Source organism: Chroicocephalus ridibundus, chromosome 4 (genome assembly GCF_963924245.1).
Source record: "Chroicocephalus ridibundus chromosome 4, bChrRid1.1, whole genome shotgun sequence".
Classification (NCBI taxonomy): Eukaryota; Metazoa; Chordata; class Aves; order Charadriiformes; family Laridae; genus Chroicocephalus; species Chroicocephalus ridibundus.
In genome coordinates this window covers 20231953-20258006 of record NC_086287.1, presented here as the reverse complement: position 1 = coordinate 20258006, position 26054 = coordinate 20231953, and the positions used below count along the sequence as shown (strand labels likewise).

At 42.8% G+C, this 26054-nt stretch overlaps 1 protein-coding gene across 10 annotated transcripts in view; it reads left to right on the top strand.

Moving 5' to 3' along the window:
* Positions 1 to 26054, top strand: part of TSPAN4 (tetraspanin 4) — a 471022-nt gene that overhangs the window by 254234 nt on the left and 190734 nt on the right. For 7 of the 10 annotated variants that reach the window (XM_063331344.1, XM_063331346.1, XM_063331350.1 and 4 more), the window contains one exon: positions 5950 to 6029. In XM_063331344.1, coding sequence (XP_063187414.1) covers positions 5967 to 6029 — 63 coding nt within the window. In that variant the 5' untranslated portion in view covers positions 5950 to 5966. Of the gene's footprint in view, positions 1 to 4565; positions 4676 to 5042; positions 5357 to 5387; positions 6030 to 26054 lie in introns of those variants that run through there. The other 3 variants (XM_063331351.1, XM_063331342.1, XM_063331341.1) reach the window with 3 other exon arrangements.

The following is a 26054-nucleotide window of genomic DNA, read 5'->3' as shown; positions in this document are numbered from 1 at the left end:
GGTTGGCTTTCTGGGCTGTGAGCGTACATTGCTGGCTCAAGTCCAATTTTTCATCCACCTGTACCCCAAGTCCTTCTTGGCAGGGCTGCTCTCAACCCCTCATCCCCCAGCCTGTATTGATAACCAGGGGTTGCCCTGACTCAGGTGCAGGAGCTTGTACTTGGGCTTGTTGAACCTCGTGAGGTTCATATGGCCCTACTTCTTAAGCTTGTCCAGCTCCATCTGGATAGCATCCTGTCCCTCAGGTGTGTCAACTGCACCACTCAGCTTGCTGTCATCTGCAAACTTGCTGAGGGTGCACTCAATCCCACTGTCTATGTCATTGATGAAGATATTAAACAGTACTAGCCAGGGCTGAGCAGAGACTGCAGACCTACGGCAGTGTGAGGCTGTCAGGTTAAAAATCATATTCTTGCTCCCTTTTGCCTTGTGCTTTTAGTCATTTATATTCATGCAAAATGAATATAGAAAAGCAAACAAATCAAAGACTCCATCACAAAGGGGTTTTTTTCTCCTAAGCCAAAACAGCCAGCCTGGCCCTGAACTTTGATTCACCCTCCAGTCAGAAGAGGTAATGTTTCTCTTAGTCTTTGGAAGCCATACATTTTTCACAAAGCCTGCAGCACTGAATCAAACGTAAGCAAACAGTAGCTGCGAAGAGTGCGCTGGGAGAGACAGAAGGGATTGTTCGCTAGGCACATTGCTGAAGAAGGGCACATGCAATGCCAAACAGTTTTCATTAATGCTTTTATGTGGTGATCTCTGTATGTGCATGATATTAAAAAGTTAACCATTTGGAGTGTATTTATCAATTGATCACCTGTAGCTGTTTGTAGTGCTGTGGCACAGAGCAAAGTTAATAGCCCACAAAAAGCTCCCACTCTTGCAGTAATATTTAATCTTACACATTTTGTTCACTGAAACTACGGGGAAAGACTATCACCTCTGATGTGCATGCCTTTGCACATCCTCCCCCTGTTGCAGAACAGGAGCAGTTGTCACATACATACGCTGTATTTATACAGTATTTTTCAGTAATAGCTTCTAGTAGGATTTTTAAAAATTTATTTTTTTTTTCATGGATGACTTAACAGTTTTTATGAGATGCTTACAAACATGCTACTGAGGTTAATGAAACTGGGTTATTTCATTAGAAGGATGGAGCAGGTATGCAGAGTTTTGAATACAGTGACAAGAGGCATTAGTAGAGGGAAAGTCAGTGCAACCATTAAAGGACTAATAAGACTAAATTGACAAAGAGGTGAGTAGTGGCTGTATTTTGTGTGACCTGAAGGGGCTGGCGTTTTGTGATCATGGAGCCGGAAGAGAAAGCAGAATTAAGAATGTATAAAAGGAAGGCCTGATCCAAAGTGTTACCGAAAGGCCTGTTGCGTTCAATTGATGGTTTCGTTGGGTCCAGAGGCGTCACAGAGCGAGGCACGAGGAGGGGAAGCCCTGGATGTGGAACAGGGAAAGAAGAAACTGAGTCTGGAAAAACATGGTGCGCTGAAGTAGGAGCCAAAGGCAAACAGGGGCCTGAAGAGGCCCAGAAAGCAGCTCCCACCCAAACTATGGGGACAGGCAGGTCCTTTAGGGATCCTCAGTAGAACAATTTGACACATTAACCATCACTTGAGCTCAGAGCGCACACACAAAGCTTGCTCAGTGTGTGTCCCTGCCACAGGGATCAGGGCCCAGCAGCGCCGCCCGGCCTGGGCCCCAGCTGGGACTCGCTGCAGCCCCTCAAGCCTGTAAAGGGGAGGGGGCCCTGACCAGCCTGCCCACAGGTAATGGCCGCCTGCCCTGCAAGGTGGTGGAGCGGGGCCTGGGAGCGCGGGTCACAACAACAAGAACAAGCAAGGGGATGGGCAGTAGATTTGACCAAGGGAGGTAGGAGCATGGTGTGGGGCCTGTGGTGACTGCAAGTGCAGGGTGAGGCGGCAGGTGGGAAGTGTGGGCAGTTGAACAAGTAGGTGTGTGTCTTCAGGTGATAGCTGACGCCGTGGAGGAGGCTGTTCTGAGAAAGGGATAACGCAGTTAACAGATCTACCACCGATTCACAAATCATTTAGTTTCTATCTATTGCCTGGAGCTCATCTGACATTGTCGAGTGCTGCCTCTCCTCTTTCAAGGCCAGGGTTTTGGCTGGAGACATTGAAGGGTTACTGGCCCTCCACTCAAAGCGGCAGGGACAGAGTTGTCACAACCTAAGTGGTAGCGTGCCAACAGAATCAATACAGATTGAACCTCTGCTGGCGAGACTGCACAGTGCTTGAGTTCTTGTGTAGGGGAATCAATATGAATTGGCTACAGGATGGGAATATACAGATGCAGCTGGGGAGAGAAAAAGTAGATGGAAAGCTGAGGTGAACAGAGGTCACTAGGTCGGGGCTGTGATTTTAGGCTCAGTCATTAACAAAAAGTTTTGTGAAAGCTGTAATTCACCTGCCCCTTGAGTCACCCTTGTGGACATAATGGCCCAGTGACACAATGCTTCTGAGGTTTATTCTTCTTTGTTCATGTGAGTATTACTTTGTTGTAACAGCTTAAATATTGGTATGGGTCTCAGCGTGCCCCTGCCTCTTTCATCCACTTTTCACCCAGGATGAGCAAAAGTAAAGTACATCAACTCTTTTTGTTGGCTTTGCCCAGTTCCCATGCAGGGTCTTACTCCTTCATACAAGCATGTCATCCAAGCCGTGGTTAGCCTGCTGGTGCAGTGTAGCCATCTCAAGGATTTCCCATTTAGGCTAGCAACTCTGACTGGGTTTCCTAGCATGGAAGATTTAATAAAAGAATGATTCTGGAGCTGTATAATGTCTGTATCCCAAATGACTCTGTTTCTAATTAGCTGTTGATATTGGTGTGAGAAAGAAGAACAGCGACGACTTGAGAGCTAAATTTTACACTAAAGTGGCTTTGAAAAGTTGTCATTTCAATGAGATGTGCTAAAGGATGGTGGTGAAAGGAGGCTGGGGTAAAAGTACCTTTTATTTTAAGGGTCACGTGGGACCTTCCCCCTTCCTCATGCATTTTTCTGCATCTGTCTGAAAGATACCCACTGTGTTGATGTTTACTATTTTTTATTTAAAAGCAGCATTTAGAAACTCTCGCTTCTACCTCAGATCTTGGCTTTATAAATTATTCCACCCATATTAAGGACTGAATTCTCTTGGGAACTGATGACTACTTGCCTTAAAGAAAGGTGAAATCAAGTGATTTCTACTCCTTTTCTTATCCAGATAACAGTAAGTGAGGTGCTTTTGAGCCTTCAGATGTCTAGTTTACAGTAAATATGCCAAATTGGCCTCTGTTATGTGCTTGCAATACCATGGTCACCCTTGTTAAATAACGGTTATCTGACTTGACAGTGGTTCAACATAATTTGTGTACAGAGCTGTACCCAGTTTTTACCACTTAATATGGAGCTTTGTGCAAAGGCATTTCTGTATACTGATAGGGGACATAGATAATATTTGAATCACCTTTGGGTTTCCATTGCTGAACTGGGCTAGTAGCCATACAGACGAGGATTGGAGGTGGAACTGTTTGGTGCCATAGGAAAAATAGGTGGTGTATTGGAAACTCAGACCAAGAACAGATCTGTTTCCGTGGGGCCATCTTTATGTCGTAGAAAGGAGGACTCCTTTCTGGGGACAGAGCTTATACTGTGCAGGAAAGGGAGGGAGGAAGAGTAGAAGAGCAAGCTCCATCGTGGCTATGAAGTATCTCTGTCGTTAGAGGTAGGGAAATTAAAACGTAGAAAAGTTGTAAGTCATCCAAAGTTGTTGAAACAGATGGCACAGGAGTTATTACCCTTGTGTTTTGTGCTTAAGTTCTTTGTCTCTAAAGGTTACACCAGGTATGCCCAGTGTATCTATAGTTTGCAGAGGAAATGAAGGGAAATAATTAGACTCTAGCTTTGCAGTTTGTAAATTAACAGAATTAGAGGGTGGTTTGCAAGGGTGAACTGCTCAGGCTATGTGCAAAACCAGCTCATTTTACTTTTACTAATTTGTTCTTTAATTAATTAGTGCCTATGCCTGTTCATTTGTGCTGAGACTGGCAAGATGCTTCACGCAAGAAACCTGTTTTCGTCTTAATTCTCAGCTGGGGCAAGCCTTTTAAAAAATATTAGCCAGCCATCTTTTCGCTTAGCACCAGGAGCGTACAGTCAAAATCATAAGGCAGACTGAGGATGAAGGAACGAAGGCAGAGACAGGCTGTCCCATTTTACAGATAAGGAAGCGGCACATATGGAGATGAAGTGAGTTACTCACACAGGGAATTGGGGGCAAAGATGGTAAATTAGTCCTGCTTTCCTCAGTGTTAATACTGTAATTACCACAGGTTCAGTCAGATTTTTGCTTTCTGAAAAAAGTTGCGTGTGTCAGATTTCAACTCTTTGCTGCCTGTGGGAGCAGGCAGATTTTAGGGAAGCGCTCCCCAGCGAATGGAGTATGATGCCAATCACAGAGTTACCTGGCAGGGGGAGATAGGCTGCTGGAGGAGCAAATGAGCCGGCCATGCGTTTTGCTGAGTGATGATTTTGAGGCACCGAGTAAATGAGGAAAATCCTGGTGATGCATCTGCGGCGGAACAAACAAGCCTCCCGGCAAGGGAAGCCCGGCCTGTTCTGACCCCGCTCCCCGCACAGCATCCCAAACGCTTACGCGTAAGACATTTTTACAACGGTTACTTATTCCCGGGTTTTTTCGGCAGCACAGCCCGTGTGTCCGGGCAGCCCTTTTAAAGCCATCCGCACGTCAGGCTCCATCTCCGTGCTGTCACTCCGTGCCAAGAGTTTGGGAGCGCGGCGCGGGGTGGGGGGCAGAGCGGGGCGGCTCCGAGACCCGTCCCAGGCCGGGGCTCCCGCCGCTTCCCGAAACCGGGGGGGAGGGTTGTTACAGCAAAAGTGGCGGTGGAGGAGGGGCTGCGGCAGGCGGGGGGAGGGCAGGGGTGCGCCGGGCGAGGCGACCCCGGCTCCCGTCTGGGCGGGAGGCGCGGGGCCGGGCCGGGGCGCGGCGATGCGGGCGGGCGGGGAGCGCGATTGGCGCGGAGCCGGGGAGGAGTGGCGGCCGCGCTGTGAATGGAGCCGTGTGGCTGGCTTGCCACAGGCTGCCTCCGCACGAAGCGGGTCCGGGGATCCTTAAAGTGAGCCGAGCGTCTCGGGGCAGAGCAATGAGGTGAAGCGGAAAGGGCCACGGGAGCGGCTTGCCTTTTGGATAATTCCTGCCCTCGAGTCTTGTGCAGCGACGCTCTCTTGTCTGTGTGTGGCATGTGGAGCTGGGGTTTTATATGGCATTTGCGATCCAAGCGAGATCATGCTTCCTTTTTTTTAAATTCATTGCTTTGGGTACAGTATATCTCTCTCTCTTTTTTTCTTCTCTGGTAGTGGGGTGGGCCGGGAGGGACGATTGTGACACCAGAGGGAATGTTTACTTGTGCAGAAGTCTTTCTCATGTGGAAACACGCTGCTCCCTAACTCCTGGCTAAGCAGACTTCAGTTCGCCAACTTTGCTGCCGTACAGCACACGTAACTCCTTGACAGGATGGCAGACAAAAGAACAGCTGGTGCAAAGCAATAGGGGATTCATAGCAAGGAGGAGGAAAGAAAATCACAAACCTTTCACCTGCACCATTGACATCCAACGATTTTCACAGCAGCAGTTGCGACGGGACAAGCTGAAGCCACCATGCGCAGGTCTAGCACCGATGAGTCGACCTATCACAGGAGCCCTTCCCTGGACAGCAAGGATTACAGTTTCCCAAATGGCACCTTTCGTCGATACAGCAGCATGTATGGCGGCCAGTTTGGGGCTGCCAGCAACTCTTTTTTTGGATTTCACACCAACCCAGGCCCTAAGGCCACCAAGGCTAAGTACACGTCCCCCAAGGGAAACAAGTACGTTGTCTTTTACCTGGATCTCTCATTTATTTTTCTCCTAGAACTGAAGAGGTGCAGCATGGCTCACAACTGCCTGCAGTGTATCAAGTACCTAATGTTTGTCTTCAACCTTCTCTTCTGGGTGAGTACATGTTTGAACTGTGAGACGGTTGTATTTGTGTCTGCTTACTAAGATGGAAAGTGAACTTGTTGCTACTTTTAAACTTAGAAGTTTAAACTTGGAAGTTGAACAAAGTAGTGTGTAGGATACCCCTTCTGTGGCCTCATTACTTGGTGTGGACAACCTACTGAGGGTTTCCTTCACCCTCTCATTTCCTGGCCTTTAGCTGTGTTTCAAAACCATGATATAAGGCAAAAGAATATGTTTATAGAGGCCAATTGCATGAATGCCTTCATCGCGTTGTTCCAGTGAGAGCTATACGCTCCTTTTGTTGGAGTACACTCCTTTGTGTTGTTTTGATCTTTCATTCTCATGTGTGCTTGCCTCAAAAGTCATATATAGTCGTAGAGAAATCAGTGAGGTCATTCATGATTTTCCAGTTGAGCACATGCTTACATCCATTGCTGTGTCGTGGCTGGCACACTCGGTACATCACAACATTAAAGCCTGTGTCAGCAATCAGGTGATTGTTCTCTGTCCCAGTCAGTGATGGGTCCTAGTGTTGCCATTAGCCCCTGAAGATGTGGCTCTGAAGAGCAGAGGGAGACCAGAGCCTTCCTCACTTCTTCTGGGGCTGAAACTCTGTGGCAAGAGCTTATCAAATCACTACAAGGCATGCGTGTTTCAGCAGGACACCATGATAGGACATATGGGTGTGCATCTCCACATCATCTTTCTAATAAACGAGCTGGGTGTCAACAGCAGGGTGGTTGGGCATTTCACTGCCGTGAAATGGAGCATAGGCTGTAGATGGGAGACTAAAGAAGCTCAGTGGGGGGTTCAGGTTACAAATGCTGTTTGTCTTGTGAAAAAGGGAGTAGCGTGATTGCTAGGGGAGGGGAGGAAGTGATTTCTAGTTCAAAGTCTCCCATCCACATTCATATGTGGGAGGGTCTGTTGTGAGGTCCTCAGGAGGTATCTTTAAATGCCTCATTCTTCCAGAGTGGCTTATTAACGTGCTGAGGGAAATAAGGGGTATTGTGAATCAACACCAGTTCTGTCTTGGTACTTAGGAAGGCGGTGTGTGTTTGCAGTTGGATGCTACCATGTCTGCATTACTGATTGTGCTCTCATGAATTGTCAGAGGTACATGGAGGGCTGTGAGTGAGATGGAAAGAGCTGTTCTCTAGTGTGCGCTGCTGTACAGCTGTTTAAAACCAGGCATGCTGCAGTGCTGGTGCATCAGAAACACAAAGTGCAGGCAACTTCTGCTGACCTGATCATACCAAGGAGTCAGGATGTGATAAACTAGTGCAAGTCCACTGAACTGGCATGGTGCTACCCAGAGCTACATAACACAAGGAGAGTGTTCTCTTTACACCCTAGATGAGCTGGTAGAAAGAGCGTTGGTAAGACTGTAGTCTATCTTTCAACTCTGACTCTGCTTGCTTCTGTGTTTCTAAATATTGTCTAATATTTGTTGCAGCTTACTCCAGTCCTTTCTGAAAAAGACAAAACATTATTTTTCTTGCTCTTGTAAGCTTTGTGCCTCTACTGACCACCCCTGGTTGAGATTATAGCCCTGACAGCTAGTTGAAGTGTATGATAGAGAGATGCAATAGGATGCTGGCATTAATAGCTCTTTTCAGGACTATGAATGGCAGTGCCACAAAGGATACTCACTGCATTCTGATTCCTTTTACAATATTCATCTTCCACTGAAGCATGTGCATATGATAAGAAGAGGTACTGCTGCAAGTAATGGATGTGTACTTACAAAGGGAAGATGGCACATAATAATATGTCTTTGGCGTGCTTTTCAGTGGGAAAGCCTTAATCCTTTGAGAGAGAAGGAAAGGCTTTTGTCTTTCCCCTGAAACCATCAAAGCTATTCTCAAATGCGTGGAGGGAGGGAAAAGAGAGAGGGGGTCCCAAAAAGAGAAAATAACCATATGCCAACTGGGCTCTTCGTGAACTAAAGCATACGAGGAGGGGAGTGGGTGGTGTCAAATACTGCAGCACGATTTCTGTTTTATTTCCTTCACATGCTACCTGCACAGCAGGAGTGATTGATGATGATCATGTCCAAATGAGGTTTGCACAGCATGTAGTTATAATAGATGCAGCTCTTCACCTTCTTACAGTGAAGAAAGTAGCTAAAAAGAGATTTTAAAAAGTACTGGCTTAAGCTGACCTATCTTTAGTAAAAGCAGAAAAAAATTTCCTTTTCTAGTGATCAAAAATTTTGGAATGATTACAGGTTGATGATGATGCTGTTTTGTTTTTCAAGTTGTTGTCAGTTATTTGTTGTGTTTTACTTTGTGAAATTAAAGGAGAAGCATCTTTGCAAGAAGACAGGATTTCTCTTTGTGTACATGCTCACAGAAGTTTCGCTGTCCCCACCTTTCTCCTCCACCCTTCTCTAGGTAGTGGGTTAGCGACAGACAATAGTAAGTGCAAAGAGGAGTTGTTTTTTTCATGCTTTGACCTCCAAATAAAAACTGCCGTTATTTCCATGTATAGAGAGCAGTCACTGCGTTAAATGAATTAAATGCCTATTATAGGTCGTTCCTGCTTTTTATTCTGTTTGGAACAAATGCTTTGATTTCCTTCAGAAATCATATTTCATTTTCTTCTTCCTGTTCCTGTTCATTAACTCCAGTCCAGTTTGTGCATCCCTACAGCCTATTTCACAGTACTTTCAGCTGTCTTTTCCATAATGGGCCAGAAAAATATTCCTCAACCCTGTGCAACTCCAGTGGGATTGGTGCTGCATTTCTGAAGAAAAGACCCTCTTCTTGGAATTCTGGCAAATAGGAAAAAAGTCTCAGAGACCTTGATTTTAAATGTTCCTGGCAAGCTTTATTGGATTAGGTACTGCACTCATGCTGTAAAATTTTTAAAATCTGTCATATAACTGTGAAAACAGAGCAGATTTCTCCTCCTCTTTCTGACCATTGAAGGAAACAAAGCTTCTTCACAAGTGTCAGAGGCCGAGGTGCCTTGTCAGTGTTGGTGCTGAATTAGTCCATTGGTACAGTAGACCAGCAGCTATTAATGTAGAGAAAAAAAATGATAGTCCTAGACCAGCTCTTTTCTCCATGAAGAGTCCTGCACAAATTACACTTGATGCATTTGCAACTCTCGGGTATTAAGGTACTGAAACACAGACAAAACAGTATTAGACAGCAGTGCTGCTGCTGTAATGGGAATTGCCATTCAGAGGCCGTTTGATGGAATATTGCCAGATGCAGAGGAGCCATCATTGTATCACTGCACTGGTTTGTAAACTCCCCAAATAATTTTTGTCACCTGATAGGTAATACTTGACTGACTTCATTCGTTTTTATGGACTTCGATTTTCTTTTGTTGAATTGCTGAACCCTAGAGACTGAAGATCACCTCAGATGATCGCAAAGCAGAATATTTTTATTTCATAATGAAATGTTGTATTCCACTGTGAAATACCCAGGGAAGAACATTTGTTTTCTACATTCTGCCCTCCAAACATCCAGAGTTTCTTTATGACAGTCAGTAAAATGAATTATTTTCTTTCTGCGCTTGTAATCCAAGGCTCTGCTTGCCTTCTCTTTTTTTTTTTTTTTTTTTTTTTTTTTTGGTTAAGAAAAGGTAGGATATATCCTAATGGCTGAGAAAGTGCTATAGAAAGAAAAATACCATTTTCTTAACCCCCCTTGGCTTATGCCCAGGGTGGGTTCCCACTTTCTTTTACTTCTAACTCCCAAACCTCCACGACTCAAAAAGGAAATGCACAGAACTGTACTTGTGTTTCCAGTGGCTCTTGCTTTACTTAAGAGATCCTGTGCTAGAAAAAACTAGCTAGACTGGCAGTGATTTGCTATTGCAAAGAACAGATATAGACTCTTCAGGTAATGCTTTAACCCACAAGAAATTTGGTAAAACATAGAATTTGCAAAATGCTGTTGTTAGAAGACAAGTTATAGAGAGGAAACAGCAGCAAAAAGAAAGGAGACAAAGAAGTAATATTATTATTTGTCAGACTTATGATTAGTCATTTCTACGTCTGTGTTTCCTTTCCATTGTTAAAACATACTGAAGTTGTATGCACTATAAAGAAGTCTTCAAAATGGTATGTGAAGACTCTAATTCTCTCAAAGACCCAGGGGAATATTCCTATGCAGCTTGAAAACTTGGGAATTGCCATCTGCTGGATGCACTATGGCTGGGATGAGCAGCTGGAGCTCTGCTTTCCACCTTCCTGCCTAAAGAGATGGGGCAGGGCACTCAGCCTGCTGCTTTGTTTTGGCATTTGGTCCATATAAAATTCCCAATTGATACAGCTCTGAGAATGATGTATCTTGGTTTCTGAGACACAAAGTGTGAATCTGAAACGTATGGAAAGACAGAGCCAAGGAAGTGGCAGGTACCACTTTTGAATGTGCCAGGATCAGTGTGGAAAAAAACCCAAGAACCTATTTAATCTGATTCCAGGCACCAACTGTGGATCTCTTGCTCTGGCTTTGCTGCTGTTGATGGTTTGTGTACCACAGTTTCGGAAGCTCTGCACTAATGAGTACTGCTGGCCTGGTGTACCAGCAATACTGCCAGCAGTCAGTCTTTCTTACTTGGATGGAATTAGAAAAAAGTAGGGGAAGTAATGAAAATGAGAAATCCCTCCTTCCTGGCGTAATTTTCCTTCCTTGCACTTCAGTGGCATAGGTATGTCTTGTAAGAACGATGCAAATGTTTATAACATCTGGAAAACTGAGTGTGCAGGGCAGCTGGAAAAAGGAACGGGTTGGTCTGAAAACACACCGTGGGGCACTGGATGGTCTTTGCGTGATCCTGGTCAAATTTGGCCAGAGGGTGGAGGCAGAGGGGTGTCTCATCATTTCTCTGTACCTCGTTTGGAAACCATCTGACATTATTAGCTTGAGAGGAGGGCTGTTAGCTGAGCTTATTCCCAAAGCTGGGGAATTTTGTGAGGGAAGCAGCTGATTCTGTTGAATTGGATTCCTTGTCCTTCATCTGCATCCTCCATCAGTCAGCTGAATGAGATTGATGGCTAAAACAGCCAGAAACTCTACAGATTGTTAGTGGCTGAGGACAGCAATCATTTTGTAGTTATACTTGGCTGCAGTCTTAAGTTGGTGGAAAAAAAAATTACCAATAGAGCGGTAAGCCATTTTAAAAGCGGGCCCACCATCTCATCATCATTACTTGTGCATGTTCTCCTCTGATGGCACAAGGGCTGCCACTCATCCCATGGCGCTGAGCTCATCAGTTGGAGCTGCTGCATGCTGTTCTGCGGGGAAGATAGTCACATGTCTGGGTGGTGCTCTGAGAAGCCAGTTTGATTAGAAATAAGACAGACTGTGTATTCTCATATGTATAACAGGTGGGTAATCTATGACAAACAAAAATTTGATTAAACAGCAGTACAGACTTCGCTTCTGTGTAATTAAAACATGGGAAGTTTACCCCAGAATGTCATTTTCTTTCACTGCCTCCCAGTCTCTGATTCTCCTTCATTACTTACCTCCTCCAGAAACTGCTCAGTCTGATTGACATCCTATCTCTGACTTTGTGAAGGCTCTCTGAGGATGTATTTTTAAGGAGCATTGCTTTTAAAGAAAGGAGAGTCATTTGATATGGGAATTACAGACTTCAAAAAGTGGCGTTTCTGTGAGAAGCAGAACTATTGAGGGCTGATACCAAGTGAGAGAGAGAGAGATGATTGCATCACCTGATGTCTGATTTATATGGGCACCAATTAGAGCTTTTCCCATAGCAGTACCATTCATACAGTCTCTTTCCTGTGTGGATTCTGATGTCTAATAGCAGCTGGGGATCATACTGGAGTCTTATCTCCCAGTGAAGGCATTGCTAAGGGCTACATTTGCTACCTAAATGTGTACCTTCTGAAAACCTTTAGGAAGTTAATGACTTTGAAAGGATGCATATCTGTCAAATCAGCCTAACAGTGACAAATGGACTCATGAGTTATTCGTGGGATACTCAGCTGACACAGTTAAATTTCATAATCTTCTTTTCCTTAGGAAACCAGGCTCAGAAGGCTCTTAATAGAGGAGGAAAAAATTGCCTTAAAGTTGACTATATACTAGATACCATCTTCAAATTGCTCGCTGTGGGCCAGCTTCTGCTTCCGTTACTGATGACAAAGAGTAGCTTCATTGCTTTAGGTGGGTTTGCTAGCATATTGATATGCTCTGTAGCCATGAGTATTGGCAAGGACTAAGCACCTTGCCTTATACATTTTGCTGTCAAGTGTATCCACTGTACCTAATTCAGACTTACTGGTAGTACAGAAAATTGAGGAAACCCACCAGGATTACCCATAAGCCCACAGGATACAGCATGTTGCAGTTGCAGAGAAACTGGCCTTTTTAAAGCAATGACTGAAATGGCTGCAAACATTATTCCCTCTTCTGGACAATGACAGATACTCAATCTATTGCAACAAATAGTTTGAACTATACAGAGGAAGACAGAAGGCAGGTGAGATCATTTCCATTGTTATTCCTCCTCCTCCATGTCTTGGCTTGAAGATTTTTGAAAGCTAGGCCGTGCTTCCTTTTACACCTGATTTCTCATCATGGGGGCTATGATCAAAGTTACAATAACTACCACAACATGCGCTGTCACCTCACAGTTCACTCTGCCTGTCTATTAGATCCTTTTAACCCTCTTTGGGCCTTTATTTTAAAATATGAACCTTTTGGCCAGGGGATTGTTTGCAGCTCTGCACACACAGGGTATCTAGAAGATAAAACCCCAGTCTCAGTTTGTCTCCAGACACTGCTGTTTCAAATGTGATGGCTATTAATACTGCTATGTGATTTATTTATTTAGAACATAACTTTTGGCTAAGGTAGCAAATCTGTACAAGTTACTATATGAATAATATACAGTATCTATATAAAATATATAAAGACACTTCTCTCTGGTATTTATAGTGTAAAGTGAGCCCAGGTCAAAAATGAAATGTGGAGTTGGATGGAATGACTTCTGCATACTCATGCAGATTGGAGACAATAAATCGTATTTCTTATTACTGTCCTTTAATTGTTTCTCCAGGAAATGTTAAACCATCACAAGATGCAACAGAAGTAAATGAAATTGAAATCACAGTCTGTAATTAGACTGTCATACTGTAATGCATCTTAAATCTGTCTTCAACAGAAAAACTAACACCCCCCCAAAAACCCCTCCCAACCTGCTTCAAGTGTGAATGCATGCAGAGCTTTATAATTTAACATGATTCAACTGAGGCTTGTTCTAAAGATGCCATACATTTGAAATAGTAGTTTGGGTGAGAGAGAAGGTTGATGTACAAGGACAAAGGACCAGAATGACTTGGTCTTGTAAGTTTTTATACATAGCCTTTCAAGACTTTCGGGTGTTTGTTTTGTTGGGGAGGGGGGTGGTTTTTGGTTTTTTTTTCTGCTTGCTTTTCCAGATTTCTCATAAAGCCCTTTTTATTCTGTCCTTGGCCACCATATCTTTGTTCTCAAGTACTTTCAAAATAGTGCAGCAGCAGCTATTGCTCTATGTCATGTTATTTTTGGAGTGTCTGTGATCCATACTGGCTTATATTATTACTTTGTCTACTCTCGTATCTGCACTGCATGTTATGCCATACTTGATTATCTGCTCTTCTCAAAGGCATCTTCATGTTTTCACCCCAATCCGTCCTTCACAGGAAAAATCCTGGTTACTAAAGCTTCCCTTTTCCCTCAAGCTGTATTTTGAAACTCCTGTTTGAGAAATCATCCGCTGTGATGCCTGTAAACACTGCATCTGATGACCACAAAATGATAGTGATTTACTAGTGCAGTTTTGTTTATTACACATGTTCATTGCACATACCAATTAATCTGTGCAGGCTCTTATTTAATGCTTTTCCTCTTCTGGCACCTCATGCTTACATATTTCCTTTCATGAGAGGTGTTCAGGGAGGAATTTTTTTTTCTATATATCATTCCTGGCTCTATCAATGGGGATTTTGATAATGTAGAGGCCTCTGGATATAACTTACAGTGGGAGTGAGCTTTCTTGGCTTCTGCTTGTAGTCTTTAGTAGATGCTTTCTTGGTAGAACTCCTGAGTGTCTGCTCCTACTCCATTCAAATAGACAGCTGTCTTCCCCCTGCACCTAACAGGTTTTAGTTTGGGACTTGGAGAACAAGGAAAACTGCTGTGGTGAAGGGAAACGCAACCAACCACCTGCCCTTCATGCAGATGTCATTTTGCACTTTATTTTTCCATGTGAATTTCACTTTTTTTCCCTATGTGGCTTTTCTTTGTCACAGTGATCATCTTTAATGATCAAACAGCCAGCACAGGGTGCAACACTTGGAATTAAACAACTTAAGTCTCTTATTTGAAACAGGCTTAGCAGTTAGGAGAAAAATTTCATTGATTTAACAAATGACTACATGGCAGGCCTACAGTGGGATTACAAAACCTTCACAGAAACAGCAGTTACACCAGCAAAATTGTGCTCATGCCAAGAAAGCTTGTTTTGTTCAGAGGACTGGTATAGGCTGTAATGGCAAAAAGTGCTTTTGTTAGTATTAGTTTATCCCCTAGTATGGGCTTTGCTGGTGTAACATGCTGACAATTTTTGTTTTTCTAGCCCACAAGGCTTAAGAGGAGCAGCGCTGTCCCTGTGCTGCCGTCCGTCAGCACTGGACCCAAAGAGGCAGAATGAAGCCAGGAGAGGGAAGGCGAAAGTTGGCTGTAGGAAATGAGATTTTGGTGTTGCTCAGTGGCTGTAGGTTTAAACTATGCAACAGCACAAGCAAGTACTACCATGTGAGCTGTAAGCAAGGTACTTCCCCCAGGAGCAGAAAGGAGGGGCGTAATCAATAAGGAAAGATAGCAGCCAGCATCTGCTGTGGCAAAAATTAGTGGCTCCAGCTTATTTTATACCTCCTCCTTCCTTCTTTAATTGCCAGTTGTTTTGACCTAAATACACAATATTTAGAAGGGAGAGCACAGAGAAGGAGCTAGGTTCTCAGTAAGTATGTTCATTCACTTCTCTGTGATCACCAAGACCAGGTACCTCCTTTGTGCTGCTATGCTTGGAAAGGCTCATCTGATGGTTTCTTCCATGGAAGACAATCTTGTGGGCTTCAAACCTTCTAAAGGTTTTTCCACTCCCATGCTGTGGTCTCCCAGTAGTGGTACCTGCAGTTTTTGGTCTTGTTGCAGTTCCTGTGACAACCTGGGAGTCATCTGCAGTAGCACCAAGGGTGCAAGTCTCCTTGGGAAACACCTTACATGAACGCGTTTGGTTCTATTGAGCATCTGTATTTTTCTCTAGGTCATCTTACTATAGAGCGTTTCTGTGATATTGCTGATGTTCTTTATTCCCTCAGTATTCACTACTGACTATTACGAAGGTATATACTGGGTGAGATGGACTTATGGCTCTTTTATGAAATACAAAACAGAATTCCAGTTTGTCCTGAACCACTTAGGCATTCAAAAACCCATCTTGCTTGTCTTTCAATAGCAATTTTTTCACATCCCTTCCTCCCTGGTGGAAACTACACTTTTTAGATGTGGTTATTCATGGCCATTTTATTACATTACTTTTTTCTAAAGTCGCTCTACAAATTGACCTTAAGTTATATCCTATCCACTGCATTGCTCCTGTCAAGTTTGAAAACATTTGTGAACAGACTGCCTTCGTACTGGCCAATCGAAAATTTGTACTCTTGTTTTCTAAGTGACATTTATCCAGGGTTGTAGCACAAATTGTTTGCTTATGTCTGAATAAATCTGTTCACTAATCCATTTGTGGCAGCATCGGAAGGAGGTGAGGGGACACATTTGGTACCATTTTCTTCAACAAAACAACTGGAACGCTGGATGTGAATTGAGTTCCACTGCCACTTGCAATCTGTTGTGATCTCCTGTCCTTGAAGGCCAGAGTTTTTAACACATCCGCCATCTGCTCTGTACTTGTTATATCCATGCAGAAAACTTGGTTGTTTTAGAATGACTTCGCAAACTAAAATAAAAGAACCCAGAAATAGTCTAATGCATCCTACATAGACATGCTGCCACTACCAAAGGATACACTGAAGCATCTTTGGCCATGAAAAAGCAGACGAAGTCACTCCACGACCTCCAACCATGAGACTTTTTCACTTTTGTAGTGTATTGGTACTTTTCTAATATTCGCAAGCCCCAAAATGTGTAGCAATAACAGTCTGGTGCAAAAAAGGAGGCAATCTTGAGAACTTTTTGGCTGGTCTTTCAGTGCAAAGAAAACCAGGAGCAATTTGAGTGTGCATAAGTCCATTCATTGTAGCTGTATGTATTATAACCAGTAAGAGCTCTTTTTCAGGTTTTTGTTGTTCCATGTCTTTTGTCAGTGGTGGCATTCAGTTTGTACTGTGGTGAACATGCTGATTGTACCTTGTGCTGCTTTGGTGCCCTTGCTGTTCTCTCCCAGTGACAGATGTGATAAGGGATCTCTATTTGAATCTCAGTTGGTGTGTTAGAGCTTGGTGCCACAGCATGGAGCACCCAGGCATACTGCTGCTCCTCTTTGTAGTCAGGCTGTTGCCTTCCTGGTGTTCCTTAGTATGGAAAGCTGAAACTACAGGTATATATGATCACAGTGTTTCTGGAAGCCAAAGTGTGAAGTGTCTTTAACACTTTCAGGCTAAACTCTTGCATCCCTTTTCCATGTCAGCATCGTGGCGTTCTACAAAGGCGTGATGACATGGCAGCAAAACAACAGGCCTTTCAGAGGGATCATGTGGCAGGTAAAATTACTGCTCCGGTGCCACAGGGAGCTCTCAGGTTCAAGTCAGAGGCAAAGAAACAGTGTAGCGAGTTAGGATCCATTTATTTGAAATAAGCATCACTGAAATCCTTTGTGTAATTTATGGCCACTTCCATTTGTGGTCCCTGGGTAAATTCACTCAGGACCATTTTAACCAGGAAACATTTTAACCATACTCTTACCAGTCTGTCGTCTTTAGTATGCTCTTGTGTGTTAGTTACAACACGTATCCCTTCGCACTCTCCAATTTCCATTTGTAAATAGGTGCTAGGTAGCTAATTCTTGGAGAAAAATTGACTAACAATCTCTGAGAAAAATGTCCTGTTCCTAAGGAGAGAGTATGTCTCCACTTATAGTACTGGTTAAATTGTAATCCTGAAAAAAACACAGACTGGACAATGCCATTTTTTTTTTCCACTGATAACACGAAAGGGATTTTTCTTTACCCTAGTAAAACCTTAGATGAATTTCTGGCATTTTCTAAGTACTGAATTTCTCTCTGCCTTCATTTCTCAGCAAATACTCCATAGGCTTTTCAAAATTAATGAATTGGTCCTCCTTCAAGCACAGGTTTTGATTTCCTTTGCCTTCTTAGCTGCTGACACCTTCCTCTAAGATTCCACTTGCTCTATCTAAAAGTTACAGTGAGTTATTATTTTGAGGCTGGAGCTTGGAAATACTTCATGCTTTGTCACTGCAGCTGATATTTCTCTCTCCAAAATAATATCCAACCCATGCAATTCCCAGCTTAGTATTTTTAGCACAAGCTGCATCCAATTACGTGTCACCTTCTCTGTAACAGCAGCGTGGATTCCCTTGTGTACGGGTTAGGAGCACTCCCTTTTGCAACCTAACTTGATAATTCTGATGTGAAATTATGAAAACAGCAGAAGGCCCTTCATTTTAAATATTACCCCTACTAGTTGGAGGGAGTATCTATATCTGTCTATATATATGGTACTTTCTTTGTTGACCCCTGTGCTGAACACTTGTACCCTGTTCTCCATGGACTCCAAACAGAACTGGCCTCCTAAGAAATCTGAAGTTCTCTGGCATGTTCTTCTTGAAACTGGTTGTACCTTTTCTTGTCACTCTTATTTCTTTCTAAAAGAACATGGTTTTCCTTTTTGTTTCATGAGGTTTTTACAACTTCTGTAAACATTGCCATTTTTCACAGTCCCTGCGGGATTTGCCTTTGACTCGGGGTTCGTTTGGATAATGAAATTGTTTGCAACACCAAAAGCATGCCCTCACATTGTTTTTTCCCTAGCATGCTTTTGTTTGTGAAACATGCATGTGAGGGTAGGCATATTTAAGTGATGATATTAGAACTCCCTGGCATATATGTAGGATGAGAAGTTACTAAGCAGAAGAAAGAAAATGGAAGTTGAAAGCAATAAGGAGTGTCATACTGTATACCATTTGGTGCAGCATATGCACTTGCCCTCCATCGCGTGGCTGAGCAGCTGCACAAATGCTCCTTCCTGCTGGTGAGATCTGAGCCAGACCTCGATGCTTTAGAGTCACATTTGATCTCATCAATACCTGGTTTTGGATTGCTTCCCTTTGCTTACTGCTTGCGAGTTAATCCTCTTTGTGCATCATCTTGTTACGTCCTAACTGGCAACGCTCCGTTAATTTTTTTTTTTTTTTTTAATTCCAGCCACATGTTGACATTTGGGGTTTTCCCCCCCCCCCCCCCGTTTTATCATGTCTGTAAAAGTGAAAATGCTTTGTGGCCACACGGTGTCTGTGGGCTGGGGACTCTGTAGGATTTGCACAGTCTTGGCACATGATTTGCTGTCTGCTGGTATAATAGGAGCTGTTAGGTTGCACAGCAAGTTATAGGCTTCAGTCCCCATTATGCTCAGTAAAACAGCCATCTTTTTCTCATCATAGATATCATTAGCTATTATGTACTGTTTCAGTCGCTCAATAGAGGTGTCAAATTTTCCACTGAATTACCAAACAGGTCAATTTTCCCCAAACTTCAGTCCAATTTAACCCTTTTTCTGACTACGTGGCACGTTGCTCACAGATCCAGCGCTGCACACAGTAGTTTTAGTTTGATTTTGTTTTGTCTTTGCAGCTACACCCTGCTTTGTTCTGTTCCCAAATTAGGCTTTTGTCTCTATTGCCAAATGTTTTGTCCGTTCTTTCTAAAGAACACTCGTAAAGTGGGGAAGCTGCAGGGGCACAGTTGGTTTCCCAATAGCTGTGGCGTGTTAATTAGATGCAAGCCTTTAAGCCTCAGCTACCCATGGACTTGCATGCAAAGTTTATGTGGCTTCTGCTGCAGAAGACAGGACAGACAGTGCCAGAGGGCTCAGATGGTGCTTAAAAGCCTGCCACTGTGTGCTGCAGTGGGTTGTCCAGCCTGTAGCTCCTGAGCTGCAGGTGCCTTATAGCTTCTATTGCAGGGGTTGTCATGGGGCAGTAGGGATGCCAGCATTGCTGAAGGGTCTCTGGGATGCCTGTATTCCCTCAGCTCAGCCCCAGCCTCCAAGAAAGCAGTGTGACCAGGTGGAAACCCATGCCGTTGCTGTGGTGGGTGGCATTATGTGCTAGTGGCTTTCAGGCTGGTGCCACGTCCTTGTGCCAATCGATACTGGTACCTCCACACAGGCGATGGAAAGAAGGAAAGGACACAGAACCTCCCTGTGGTATTGTAAGTACAGGACCAAGTACAACCTCACTCATCTTGGCACTAATGTTACCATTGGTATTCGCACAGAGAGGTTTTAGTGGGAATGTAGGCCTGTGTACTGGTATATTGCAGGTATCGAGGAACGAGGTTATTCTCCAGTATACAAGGAAGTAGGATTCATAAAGTAAAGCTGGGCTTTTTAAAAGGCATAGGAAGAAGTTTTTACAAGGTTATCAAAGTCTTAGATGCATGTTCTGGGATCTCCAGAGCCTTCCAGAAGGTTTACAAAAGCTTTGTTGTGGCAATTCAGTGCTACTGATGACTTTGTTCTGAGCTGGAAAAGCAGATCTTAAAAAAACATGAAGAGCTATAGGAAACAATAACTGGATGTTCACCGCAGACGTACTCTCGTTTTGCGCAGAATGTAGAATCATTTATTTTATCTGAACGGTTTCATAGCTGCGTGCATGTGTGTATGCATGTGTACAAGACTGAGATAACTGAGTTTCTGTGAGTGGGTGTTCAATTTTGGCTAACAAGATCCTATTACACTTAGAATTTGAAATAACAAGTGACAGCTGTGGGACTTAAAGATCTATCAGATTGGGAAGTTATAATGATTACACCAGAACAGTAGGTTTATATATTGGACAGGCGTATTTTTTTTCTAGGGGAAAAAAATATATCAAGTTATATGAATATTTAGGGATACTAAGAGAAAATCATATCATTTTCCTGGAAAAAAACAGTACAAGAGGTCGGGGTTGCACTGTGTATGTAAGAGGGATACAATACAAAACAATTACTTTACGAAGATCATGGAACAGAAAGTCTCAGTAGATTTTTTGGGGGAGGTTACCTGTTAGAGACAGAATTCACAAACCAAGCTGTTTACTTACTGTGGAACTATATTGGAAACTCTTTTTGTTAAAATAGAAGATTACCTCTAACGTTACTGGGGAAGTCACAAAAGATTTGAAATAAACAATTTCCCTCTACTGTCCAATTAAAAACAATACCCAAGACATGGAAATAAATACTTTTGTTCTCAGAAAACCACTTGAGCAATATCATTAAAGAAAATCCTTGTTTCTATATAGTTGCTTTAAAATTAATATGGTGAGCTCAACCTAGGCTTCTGCACAGCCAGCATCACCACATTTGCTTGTGCTAAAGGACCCAATCCTCATCTCCCTTGCTGGAGAGGCATTTAGCTTGTGTCACATAGCTTAATCGCATGTCGTTAAATGTGGAACTGTAAAATTGTGTTGTCTAATACAGACATTGCTTTTAAAAAAAACTTGAACAGGGGTTAAATAAAAATGAAATACTTTAGACTGGCTTTACTTGTAAGATTTTTCTTAATTTACTTTTCTACTTAAAATTGAAGACATGATTTTAAGAAAATTCTTGTATATAAAATGGGAAAATATTCAGAAGAGCAGAAGTTTTAGTCATTTGAAAACAACATCTCCTTGCAAATTCAGTTATCCAATAGCAGCGATTCCAGGCTATTAGGTAGTTAGTAGGTGTGCCAGAAGAGAAAAAACATTGTCAATGTTATAGCTGGAAGTGAAGGGATTCCAAAAGAGCTGTTGCTTTGGGTCTATGACATTTGAAGTGTAGAGTTATATACATATGGTAGGAGGAAGGAAAAAAGAGGCTGTTTGAAGAGGCTGTGTGTTTCTTAACTTCTTCAAGAAGTTTCCACTACTTAGTCATTAGTTACTATATCATTTGGGTGATTGAGAATGACTGTCTTATCCATACTGGGGAGATTTTAGGATAGTAACAATTTTGAGCCTCGTGTGTTCAAAAGACTAATATGTCTTAAATATCCATGTCCTGTTGAATTTCCTTTACATCTGAACATCTTTTAGGTCCTTTGAAGTTTTATTTTAAGTCTCTCTTTTCAGACTCTTCAGTCAGTTACAACTTCTTCTAATCTGTGCCCCCTACTTCTTCCTGTAGAAGACAGGAGGAGCTTTGCCCTTGAAAAGGCATCTGTGACGCGGATCTGAGAACGTGGGTCCTCACCTCTTACACTCCAGACTCATTTGATTCTCTTGGCAAATGTCAAGGCTGAGCAGAAGCGTTAACCATGTCATGTGTGGTGTCACATAATCCAGGATTTATGTGAAAGGCAGAAGGCTGAAGTAATTTCCGTACTCTTAGAAGCTCTGCTTCTAGTTGTCTGATCAAGTCCCTTTTTCCAAGCTAGCAAAGCCCTGAGGATGGCAAAGCAAGACTGAGTTTTCTTGTAACACTGTGGTAACCTTTTAGCAGATTGCATTTAGTTTTCAGCTCCTACCTCTGTGCCTACTGCTGCACCTCAAATTGGGATTGCTTTTTTTGAAAACTAGAAAATAGGTTCTGCTTACAAAACAGCTGCAGAGGGTTTGGGCTTCTTGTGTCTTCATTAATTTAAGTGACTTTAATAATCTGAGAGGAACACATCTGAAGTTTTACAAAATGACCTACAATGGACAAATAGGTGGGTGTTGCTGGGCTGTCAGGCATCCATATAACCCTCCACAAGTCCCTGCTTTGGAACTGTCACTTTCTAGCCTCAGTTTTTGTTCTTCCTGTCTCTGTTGGCAATTTACTCCATCTCTGATGTTACCACTGCAGGTACACACTGGAGGGTTTGTTCTTTAGATGATGTTGCAATTGTGTAGATAGTGTTGACAGGGGTTTTCTTTTTCCTTACTTCATTTGTCTAGATTTTACTTTCCTGAGTGTTCAGAAGCAGCACCTGGGGCCATTGAACCAGAGGACCTGTGTATGCCCAAAAGGATTTTATCTTAATGAGGTCTCTCTTAACTCTTCCGTTCTGCTCTGGTTGTTTGTCTCTCTAGTTGCTAGGTGTACTCTTCTAGGAAGCCCTAAACTTGCTGTCTGCTTCTTTTGAAAATTTTATTAATTAAGCAGGAAGTTGTATTATTGGCTTGAATTTTACAGTTGCCCTTGACACTCCAGAGGTTTTGTGCAGCGTTCTAGATATTGTTTATAAATGGCAGTCTTTTTTAGTCACCTTTGATCCTAAGTTTTTAGCAGTTCCTTCTAATCTACTGCCTGTAAACCTGACAGAAGGATCGTACAACTGGGAGAGTTTAATTCTGGTATCAGGCAGAGCTGAATAAGCTATTAAAAATGTTTACTCATGAGTTATTTGACCAAATTCATAAAATGTGAAAGCAGCTTTAGAGAAACAATGTAGAAATGTAGCATAAATTTGGAAGCCTCTGCCCTTGCTGCCCCCACTTCAAATTGAGTGTTTCAGAGGAGCATGTGAGACAGAGGCAGCAGCACTGTCGCATTTGGTGAAAGTCTCTAACAAATGCTTAGTTTTTATCTTTAGGCAGCATTGATGTTAATAGACTGCAAGGTGCTTTTTTTTTTTTTCTGCAAGTCAAAGTGGTTGATGATGTGCCCAGGGCTGCTTCCATCCTCCCCCCTATGTGTTTTATATAATTCTTATGAACTATGCGTCACTTGGTTGTGAAAGGCATCTGTCTTGCCTTCAAAGGGTTAAACATGCCAGTTCTGTGAAGCATTCTTCCCGCTTCTTTTAGGGATGTCATGGCTGGGTTGGAAGTGCCATGCTATTTTAGTTGTACATATGATGCAACTGTTGATTACTGACAAATTATGTCACTAGCTAGGGCTGTTGAAGCCATACCCTTTTGCCATCACTCATTGCCTGAAGAAACTGCGGGTAGCAGGAAGATCTCTTGCATGTACAAGCATAAATGTTGAGGCAGCGAGGGAGGTACAAGAAAGAAGGTGCTGAAGACCTGTGTGGGAATTTGTATGTATCATTTACATTAGGAAAGCGTAACTTTGATTTGTGTGTCTTACAAAGCACCATTCGCATTTATGATTTCCAAACCTTTCATCAACAGTACTTATCACAGCTCTTGCCGCTGCAGTGATTTCCTCTCAGCAGATCTTTGAGCAGAACGAGTGCTGCTGCTGCTGCAATCTGCTTGGATGCCTGCTTACTTCTTTGAATTGCCTTGATTCTCTGTCTTCTACCCAGCATTTTCCCTATTGACTTCAGCTTCTCCTTATCTTCTTTAGGGAAACGATCCTAAGGGGATGATTTGCTGCTGACTGCCTTTGCGGAAGTGGTTGCCCATCTGAATGTGTCCCTTCTCTTTGTCTGCAGGAGTCAATTTAAACATTTCCTTTAGATGGTTTTATTGCCACTGATTTTTATTATTGTTATGATTGCTCTGAATCCACATCAGCTATATCGTCAGCCTTTTCCCTTTTATTTATTTGGCATTCATTTTTCATCACACAAGCATAGCTGCACTTGATCAGGCAAGCATTGCCTAATCCGAAGCCTGTGCCAGACACCTCAGGAGAAGGTGCAGAAAACCTAAAATGGGCGATTATTCCAGATCATTTATGGTCGTCTTATCTGGGGATTTTAAGACTATGTATATAAAGCCCAGAACAGTATTTCAATTCTGTTGAAACCATTGTGAGAAGCTCCACTGACTCCAGTGAGATCAGGATTTTTTTGGCAATTTGTGCCAGCTCTGGAGGTTAAAATAGTCATTTTTCTAGAAGACACATACTCTTATATCTTGGAGACTGTGTAGCTCTATAGTTATGAAGGTACAGTTCCCTCTGTTCGGTCAATAATACTATCTTGGTACGTTACAGGGATGTTTCAGTAGAGTAACCTTCCCAGTGGTTATGACCTGTTCTGTCCTTCCTGAATGGCATCCCATTCATTGGTTTTTGTCACTCTGCCATGCTCAGGAGCTGCCTCTTTTGTCAAAGCCCTCTTGTACTGGTAGGTATTCAGACTCATCTGTTTTAGCACTTGAGCTTCTCATATTGGTATGCAGGTCCTTACTGCTTCTATTTCTGGGTTTCTGCCTCTTTTGCCCATTACCACCCCCCCACCCCACCCCTTTTTTTTTTTCTTTTTAAATTCAAGACACCTAGTACCCTGAAAGTAAAGTATCCAAAATGTACCTCTTCCATTTTGGTCTGGTTTTCCTGTAGTTTGCTCATGGATATTCTGTCCTTGTCTTCAGTTATCTCTTGATTTTTGACTCAGAATTTTAGAAACTGTCTTTTCTTTAACATTGCGCAGTAGGGAATGTTTTGTCAAACAGGACGCTCTACCCATAAACCCATTCAAATATCTTAAATTCTTGGCCCTTAAAAGTGAGCCTTCGCCTGTGCTAAGAGGAGTTTTATCGACCCCTTGATGAATGCCTGTTTTGCCGGTATACGCAGGAACTAGTGACTGAGTCATCTGGCAGAAGCATCCTTCAGTTTGTATCAGTTGCTACATTCCTTGCCTTCAAACTAATCAGACCTGATTTGACATAAACCGCATGTGTCTGGAGTCTAAATGCAGGATGCACGTGAGAGTCAGGTCACGGAAGATTATCCACAATGGATCTGATTAGCACATGCTTTTTAGCTTAGTCAGTGCTCCTGCTTTTGTAACGTGGGTTGTGATTGATATATTGTAGTTCCTTACATATAAGAAAGCCAGTCCATGCAGGCATTTGTCCATGCAGGCTTTTATTGTCAGACTTTCCCTGCTATCATCAGATGTGGTTTTACTAAACACGCTCAGTTATAGTGAAAGGTGCTGGGTATTAAAATGCGTTTATGAAATGGTTATGTTTGACTCTGCAAAATCCGAAGACAGTTCCTTACGTTTGCTTCCTCCTTTTCCACATCTCCATCTTCATTAACTATCACTGATATGCATCTATTCAGGAAATAGCAATTAGGCACATTCATCTGGTAAGGCAATGAGCTCCCGATCAAGCAAAATGCTGCACGTCTGTGAAATTCCAGGTCGTGCAAGTACTGTCAGTCCCGCGGCAGCAGCCCGTGTTGTCATGACACTCCCGTGGTGTTGTTTCCTGCCTGGTCGCATGGGGGGGGGACGCAAAGGCCACTGTCCTATGGCAGCTGCCAGTCCTCATCACATCTCAGTCCGTAATGAAACTGTGTGTCAGAGTAGACAGGAATGTTGCAAAGGGTCTCCAAAACATTGCAGTACAGACAACCCTAGGTGGCAGAGCTACCTGTAGCTGCAACAGGCTGAACAAAAGGGAAGCCCCAGAGTCCTCCTTTCTTGCTGCTCCTCCACAAAAGTGATTCCAGCTTCTAAGAAACCCTGGTGTTGTCTTCAGCTGTTCCTTATATCTGTGTTCCCATTACACTGAAACTCTGTGTCGCTCAACAAACTGAAATATGAAAGTCTTAGAACTGGATGTAGCTGGAGAAAAAATGAACAAGCCTTTTTTTTCATATAAGTCTGTAATGAAGAAATTGCATAGCCAAAAACTAATCTGTGGAGTTGTTTTGATCCCCATTCCCCCTCTCCCCCCAAGTTTATCAATCACTCTAATAAAGGCTGATATTTTTTTCTTACAATCTTGCCCCAGTTATGTCCTTAGACTATCATGTCTGTGTTACTCATTTTATTATAGTAATACTTGTACTTTTGCATAGACAGATAAATTGCCAGAAACATGTTTGGCAGCATCCTGAAAAAGGACTCTCATTTTCCCTAGATTATTGCCTGAAAGATGACAGAAGAAAAA